Source organism: Tursiops truncatus, chromosome X (assembly GCF_011762595.2).
Source record: "Tursiops truncatus isolate mTurTru1 chromosome X, mTurTru1.mat.Y, whole genome shotgun sequence".
In the NCBI taxonomy this organism is placed as follows: domain Eukaryota; kingdom Metazoa; phylum Chordata; class Mammalia; order Artiodactyla; family Delphinidae; genus Tursiops; species Tursiops truncatus.
Genome location: NC_047055.1, coordinates 14,858,845 through 14,867,695, shown reverse-complemented (window position 1 = coordinate 14,867,695; position 8,851 = coordinate 14,858,845). Strand labels below are relative to the sequence as shown.

The 8,851-nt window shown below is 41.6% G+C and overlaps 1 protein-coding gene across 1 annotated transcript in view; it reads left to right on the top strand.

Moving 5' to 3' along the window:
- The first annotated feature begins 689 nt into the window (after nucleotides 1-689).
- Nucleotides 690-8,851, top strand: part of ADGRG4 (adhesion G protein-coupled receptor G4) — a 70,673-nt gene continuing 62,511 nt past the window's right edge. The window contains 1 exon segment of the mRNA XM_019918982.2: nucleotides 690-759. Coding sequence (XP_019774541.2) covers nucleotides 690-759 — 70 coding nt within the window.

The window sequence follows — 8,851 nt, the reverse complement described above, 5'->3', positions numbered from 1 at the left end:
GTAATGAGGTGGTCAGGTTTCTCTAAACAGGTCTGCTTTTTAAAAATAGCAATGATTTGGGAATTCCCTGGTTATCCAGTGGTTGGGACACTGTGCTTCCACTGCAGGGGGCATGGGTTTGATCCCTGGTAGGTCCCACATGATGTGCAGCGTGGCCAAACCCCCCCCCAAAACAACAACAACAACAAAAAAGATTAAAAAATAGCAATGCTTTGATGAGTTACTTTTGTTAATAAGATCTTGCATAATGCTTCCTCCAAAAAGTTTAGGATCATTAAAACAGCAAGTTGTTGGGTTGAAGTTGTGTGCATTAATGTTGAATACATCACATTTTGTAATTATGCATTTAATGGCTGCCTTCCCCTCTGGACTAAGTGCCTCGTGAGGGCAGGAATCTCTGTCTTGTCTTCCCAGCACTGTATTCCCAGTGTACAACACGGTGTCTGACACATAGTAGACACTCAATAAAATGTGTTAAACGGATATGCAAAGAAATCAGTCGGTGAGGTTGCCGCCAGGCTGCATAACTCAGGCAAGGGTCTATACTGTGGCTGCTGCCATGGCTTTGAGCATGAGGAAAAAGTCTTGTGTGGGATGCGAAGGAAAAGTATAGTCACATGTACTTGGAGATCGTTTGTTCTGAATCTGAACTGGGCATATTTCTGACTTTTTGAACGCAGGTTTAGACAATGAAAGAACACATCATATATCAGAGGCTTTATGGAACCATTCTCATGTTGAGTTTTATCTTTCTCTCAGGTAAGAAAATGTATTCTTATTATCTTTTTCAATATCTCATGGACAGTAGGTTACCGAAATAAACCATTTGAAAAATTGCTGGGCTGCCTCTCAATGGCTTCCTGTCAGTCCATATGGCTATAGGACAAGCTGGAGCTTCAGCAAGTGAATCCACCCTCTCAGGATTCCCTGTGACTGGTGGAGAACTGGCCCCAAGTAGACAGTAGCTTGGACTACTGCTGTCTCTGACATATCTTAATGAAACTCTGACATGCCATTTGGTGGCTAATACACACCTAACATAAGATTTGGGTTTTCTTTTAGGCTGTTTTCTCTTATGCATAATGCTTTATTTAAAGCTCCCTGGAGCATTATGATATCATCTTTCTGTCTCCATGGTATATATATCTATATATATATATATCAACAATCATAGAGTATAGACAGGGAAGCTGAGGTGTGATGAACAGGCATCTGTTCTGGGAGGCCCAGCCCTTGCCTAAACTCTGATCAGAACGGAGATAGATTCTGTCTTTGTTTCTATTCTGCAGCAAATAGATGATGGAGACAGTTGAACTGAAGTAGCTGGTAATTTGGAGACATAAGAACGAGGTTGTCTTGGAAGACTGCAATCTTGTCCATGTTAAGTGAATTCAGTTGGTAACATTGCTCATTTAGCACATCAGTCTTTAGCTAAAAGGCCATACATGCCAATGAGGGACAGTTCCTTGATGAAACAGAAGTGGGGTTTGATTTGAGTGGCCCTCAGATTTGAGAGCTGATCTTCTGGAAAAATACCAAATCATCATTGCCATCAACAACAAGCACTGACTGTGTGCAGAGCCTGATGGGAAACCATGTTTCTTATCATAAAGTTTGAAATGGAATCTAGGGGGCACAGTGGCAACTGTGTCGCCTGGCCTTGACTACCTGCTAGGATGTTGATTTCTCTTTTCCCTGACTATTTCCTCAAAGGCAAGAAACTGTGTTTGCTCGATTTCTTTATCCAAAACATCCGGCACAGGTCTTGACACACAGCTTGTCAGTACATATTTGCTGATTTAATAAATTAATGCAGTTTGAAATGATAAAACCTTGAACACCTCTATGGTGGTGGTGTATGTGACACAAACTCTAAGTGGATTTGTGTGTGTGTGGGCAGGGCATGGGGCATGGATAAGAGGGATCTAGGAATGGAGCAATCTAGAAGTCTTTAGTGTAGTCATGGAGGAAAAAGTGGAAGAGTGTGTGATACTGGAAGGTTAGAATGGGTTTTGTGAGGAATGTCATTGGTCAATGGAAATTATGATAGATGTGCAGATTTTAAACCTTCAAATCCATGAGGCAAGGCAGTGTTTCTTTTAGGTTATTAAACAGTTTTCATTGTCCTTCAGTTGGTGAGAAAGTCATCATTTTCTTCCTGGAACAAAAATTGGTTCTTGAAAAAAATAGTATGACTAAGGTTCAGTCCCCTTCAGGCTCCAGAAGAGTCACCAGCCTCCCAACTGTGAGGGTCATCGTGGGAGACAGGGCGAGGGCCAAGCCTAGATCAGGCAGAGGGTGATTCAGATGCTGTCGCTGGATGAGGCCAGAGTGTGGAGCAAAACCATGCCCATGGAGGAAATACCAAGGGTCAAGAAGAAGAAATCAAATCATTGTAAAGTCTAAAGGTGAGAGCAGTGCCAGAAAGAAGGGAGGAAGACTGAGGTCAGGAACTGAATAGTTGCAGAGTGGAGCGGGGGAGGGAGGAAGAAAGGGTAGAGGTAAGGAATAAAACAGAAATAGCCTCTGGGCTCCCGGCTTTTATTCTTGCTCTGCGATAGCCTATTCTCAACACAGCAGTCAGAGCCATCCTTTGATGTATTAAGTCAGATCAGTCACTCTTCTACTCAAAACTTGCCAATATGTCTCCATCACAATTAGAATACAATCCCAACTCTTTAATTAGCCCTAAAAAGCACTGCGCTATCTGGTCTCGGGGCCTCTTGGGCCTCGTTTCCTACTATGCTTCCTCTCCCTCTCTCTCACTCCAGACACACCAGCTTCCTTCCTAGTCCCTGAGAATGGCAAGCATAGTCCCACCTCAAGGCCTTTGCGCATACTATTACCCATGTCTGGGTCACTCTTACTTCACATCTTTGTAACCCTGGCTCTTTTTCATCTCCTAGGACTAAACTAAAATGACTCTTCTTCATAAGTTTTTTAAAATGTGTATTTATTTATTTATTTTTTGGCTACTCGACTTGCAGGATCTTAGTTCCCCAACTAGGGATCAAACCTGTGCCCCCTGCAGTGGAAGCGTGGACCTCTAACCACTGGACCTCCAGGGAAGTCCCAAATAACTCTTCTTCAGAGAGGCCTTCCTTAGCTATCTGATTGAATGTAGACGTTCCCGTTCCCCTCATCCCTGCCCCTCGCATTATCTAGCTCATCAGCCTGTTAATTTCCTTCCGAGTACTGTTCACAATTTGTAATTCTCTCTCCATGTTGAGTGTCCATGTTGAGTGACTGCCTCTCTCTCTCTGGAATGTTAAACTGACGAAGGCCAGGGACCTGGTGTGGACATGTGTTCACTCTATCACTGCACTCCAACACTGCCATATAGTTGGGCCTCAGTGATCATCAGTGTCAAGTAAATGAATGGTCCAGGGTACTTCTGGCTTTATGAGTAAGGGCATCCATTTTGTTGGGTGAGACATGGGCCTTAGGCCCAAGTTTTGAAGGAGCAATCTCATTACCTTTGTGAGGGTAATTCCTTTGCCTCCCATTCCAACAAGAACTCTTGGCAGGCCACATGCGTGGTCAGCAACCTGGGTACTGGAGGAGAAGACATGTTGGATAACTCTGTAACTGGTGACTGGTGAGAGAAATGAGGCTCAAAGTTGGATGCTTCTATATATGACAGATCTGGTTTTTTGGTTTTGTCTTTTTTTACATTTGTAGAGGGCAAAGTTATTCATTGATGGTAGGAAATTTTTTCCATATACAATGTTTCAGGCTTAATATATCATCTGTTTTTATTAACTAATTAATTTTTATTGAAGTATATTGATTTACAATATTATATTAGTTTCAGGTGTACAACATAGTGATTCAGTATTTTTACAGATTATACTCCATTAAAAGTTATTACAAGATAATGGCTAGAATTCCCTGTGCTATACAATATATCCTTGTAGCTTATTTCGTACATAATAGTGTATACTTTTTAATCCCCTACTCCCTTATTGTACCTCCCCCTTCCTTCCCCCACTGGTAACCACTAGTTTATTTTCTATACCTGTGAGTCTGTTTCTGTTTTGCATATACATTCGCATTACATTTTAGAGTCCACATATAAATGATATACTGTATTCAGTGTCTGACTTATATCACTAAGCATAATATTCTCTAGGTCCATCTACATTGCTGCAAATGGCAGAATTTCATTCTTTTTTATGGCTGCGTAATATTCCATTATATAGATATAGATATAGATATCAAATCTTCTTTATCCAATCATCTGTTGATGGACACTCAGTTTGCTTCCACATCTTGGCTATTGTAAATAGTGCTGCTTTGATTGTTGGGTGCATATATCTTTTTAAATTAGAGTTCTCATTTTTTCCAGATATATACTCAGGAATGGAATTTCTAGGTCATATGGTAACTCTATTTTTAGTTTGTTTTTTTTTTTTTTTTTGCACTATGCGGGCCTCTCACTGTTGTGGCCTCTCCCGTTGCGGAGCACAGGCTCTGGACACGCAGGCCCAGCAGCCATGGCTCACGGGCCCAGCTGCTCCACGGCATGTGGGATCTTCCCGGACCGGGGCACGAACCCATATCCCCTGCATCGGCAGGCGGACTCTCAACCACTGCGCCACCAGGGAAGCCCTATTTTTAGTTTTTTGAGGAACCTCTATACTGTTTTCCATAGTGACTGCACCAATTTACATTCCCACCAACAATGTACAAGGGTTTATCTAAAGATTAGTTGGTTACTCACAAGACCAGTGGGAAGTATAGGCAATAGATGGCAGTAGCTCTGGGCCTCTTTGGTTGTCCACAGGTTGGCCATGGTGATGTGGGTAATGAAGCTTCCCAGTATCAAGCATGAATCTACTGTATCTACTCAGACAGCCATGGGTCTGCCAGCACCTGGTCTACCAAGTGTTTCAATGCTCCTGGCTATTCATTTGCAAGGATTTGTGATAGTAAGAGCCAGAAGAGCCCTTTTATGAGTGAGTAATGACATCTCCTAGTTGAGGCAGGCATGGTGTGCCCTTGGCAGAATGCTTACCTTCACAGTGGGCAGATTCTCTACAGGATTGAAACAGCCAATGACTCCGGTGGGATCCATCCCCAAATCTGCTCTGCCCCCTCTCCCTCCTTGAATAGAAGGTATTGCCAGGTGGTTCGCTGGGCCTTGAGCCTTATGCAGTATTATGAGTTGAATTGTTTCCCTCCCACAGTTCATATGTTGAAGTCCTAACCCTCAGCACCTGAGAATGTGATCGTGTTTAGAAATAGGGTCATTACAAATGTAATTAGTCAAGGAAAGATGGAGTCACATTGTAGTAGTGCGGAGCCCTAATCCAATATGATGGTGGTCCTTATACAAAGGGGACATTTGGACACAGACAAGCACACAAGGAGAAGGCCGTGTGAGGATAAAGGCGGAGATTGGGGTGATGCAGCAGAAGCCACGGAACACCACATATTGTCAGTAAACCACCAGAAACTAGGAGAGAGGCCTGGAACAGATTTTTCCCTCAGAGTCCTCAGAAGGAAACAACCCTGCTGACACTTTGACCTCAGACTTCTAGCCTCCAGAGCTGTGAGACAATACATTCCTGTTGTTTGTGGTACTTTGTTACAGCACCCTAGCAACTATTACACTCAGACTCTGATGCTCAGTCAGGTTCCCTGGATCAGAACTCTTGGGTAAAGTAGAGGAAACAGGTCACCTCATGGGGGAGAAACAGTGACCAGATCATGCCCACAGTGCCTGACCAGGGGTAAACCTCATTCGTCCACTCCTCCTAAGACGATGCAGGGCAGTGCACCTAGAATCTCAGTCCCCTAACCTTTGAAATACTTTCACATTTCAAGGAGAATCTTTGCCAAGAGAGGACAGGAAAACAAGTATAGAATATATCTGATGATTACTAATGCTGCCTCAGAAAATAAAGGGACTTTACTGAAAAAAAATCATGCAAATTATCTATCTCTTAGAGTTCTAAACGTTTTATTCACTGCCTTTAATTTAATTTAATTTATTTGTTTGTTTGTTTATTTATTTATTTATCGGCCACGCCTCGCAGCTTGCAGGATCTTAGTTCCCTGACCAGGGATTGAACCCATGCCATGGCAGTGAAAACCTCCTAACCACTGGACCCCCAGAGAATTCCCTCACTGACCTTTATTTTTTTTTCATGGTCCAAGTATGTGGTGATTTTTATTAAGAGCAACTTTGGTTCTAAGAATTCCACCCTCAATTCTGTAATGCTTTCCTTTAAAAACAGTTATACAGAGCAAATACAAAAAATCTTAAATTATGAAAACAAATCCATTAAGGCTCCCTTTATATATATTATATACACTCAAACAAGTCAAGATTTTTCAGAGTAGAAGAATAAAGTCAAATGTGATAGCTTAGAAGTCAACACTACTTTACGGTGACTAGAAAACACTGAGCTATTTTAAGAAAACCGCAGAGTGGAAAAATGGAGCCATTTTTGTCAAAAAAGTGGCTCAAAGCACTGCCCATGAGTCCTAGGGGTTTGGACTGTACAGTATTAAAGTGTGAGGGGAGAATGATGCCTTTTTAAACTCAGGCTTATGAGCCAAGCTGATCTGGCAACTACAAAGAGCTTCTCTATCTGTACGTCCCACTGTTCACTGAGGAGACATCAGTGAACACTGATTCAATTCAATGAACACTTGACACAATTTACAAGTCTTTTGGCCAGACCTTGGACTACTAATCACTAATAATTTTGCAGATTTGCCTCACTGACTTTTTTTTTTTTTTTTTTTTTTTTTTTTGCGGTACACGGGCCTCTCACTGTTGTGGCCTCTCCCGTTGCGGAGCACAGGCTCCAGACACGCAGGCTCAGCGGCCATGGCTCACGGGCCCAGCTGCTCTGCGGCATGTGGGATCTTCCCGGACCGGGGCACGAACCCGTGTCCCCTGCATCGGCAGGCGGACTCTCAACCACTGTGCCACCAGGGAAGCCCACCCTCACTGACTTTTAAAATGGATGTATTTGTTACTTTTGGGGTCTGATGGGGAGAGGGAACTATCTCCTGATCTTTTGCCAAAGGTTCTCTAAAACAGAGGGCAGGGCACAAGTTCAGTCTGTAGTTCAGAATTTGTCATCTTATGCCAGATGCTTCACCCACAGCACTGATACTTTTGCACAAGGGACAGCCCTCCATATGCTCACCTGTCAGCTTCCAACTCAGTACCCTAATAATAGGGAACAATGATTATATTCAGTAAATAGCAATAAAGTACCTACTACGTGCCAACCATTATGCTGAGCACTGGAAACTGGCAATAGTGGCCAAGACTCCAGTTATACTACTGCCCAGAAAATCAGATAATACAAAAGTTGGAGCATTCTGGGGAAAACTGGCATTGTTTTATGCTCAGTGAATTCAATTCTGCTTTAAAAATTGCTTAAACTTGGCATCCTCAGGCAAAGAAGCTTTAGAATTTAGCAAAAAGCAAAATAGAATGACATCTTGAGTGAGTATTGTGGCAATATGGCAAGAGTATTATTTTCCCTCTGGCTCCGCCAGAGAAAGACCTGGGGCACATTCTCTTGCTATATCAATCTGCTAGAGAGTTATAAAATGGTAGCTGGCATATAAAGATATCATGAGAAAAGAAAACCACACACCCATATCCCATATGAATCTAGATGCAAAAATTCTTAACAATATACTGGCAGACTAAATCCAGCAGCATATTGAGGTTTATCTACCCTGACCAAGTGGAATTTATATTAGGAATGCAAAGGTGTTTCAACATATAAAAATTCATCTACCAATGTAATACACTACATTAATAGATTGGAGGGAAAAAAACATATGATCATCTTAATTGATGCAGAAAAAACATTTGACAAAATCCAACCCCCTTTCATGATAAAAGCACTCAACACTCTAGAAATAGAAGGAAACTTCCTCAAGCTGTAAAGGGCATCTATGAAAACCTAATAGTGAACATCATACTTAATTGTGAATAGCTAAAATCTTCCCCTAAGATCCGGAACAAGACCAGAATGCCCACTTCTGCCACTTCTATTCAGTATTGTGCTGGAAGTTCTAGCCAGAGCAATTGGACAAGAAAAAGAAATAAGACATCCAAACTGGAAAGAAAAAGTAAAACGATCTCTGTTTGTAGATAATACGATCTTACACAAAGAACATCCTAAAGAATCTGAAAAACAGATGATTAAGTTAACAAACAAATTGCAGGATACAAGATCAACACATAAAAATTAGTAGTACATTCTATGCACTAACAATGAACAATCCGAAATGAAGTTAAGAAAACAATTTCATTTACAATACTTTCTAAAAGAATAAAATACCAAGGAATAAATTTAACCAAGTAGATGAAAGACTTCTACACTCAAACCACAAACAAGGCTGAAAGAAATTAAAGAAGACCTAAGTAAATGGGAAAAACCCCATGTTTACAGATTTAATATTAAGATGGCAATATACCGCAAAGAGATCCACTCTATCAAAATTCAAGGCAAACTCTACCAAAATCCCAATGGTCTTTTTTAGGGAGTTCCCTGGTGGTCCAGTGGTTAGGACTCAGTGCTTTCACTGCCGTGTGCCTGGGTTCAATCCCTGGTGGGGGAACTAAGATCCCACAAGCCGTGCAGTGTGGCCAAAAAGAAAACATTTCAATAAATAAAAAAAATTCCAATGGTCTTTTTTACAAACATGGAAAAGCCAATCCCACAATTCACATGGAATTGCAAGGAACACTGAATAGCCAACACAACCTTGAAAAAGAACAAAGTTGGAGGACTCACACATCCTGATTTCAAAACCTACTACAAAGTACAATAATCAAAACAGTGTGTTATTGGCATAAGGATAGACATAG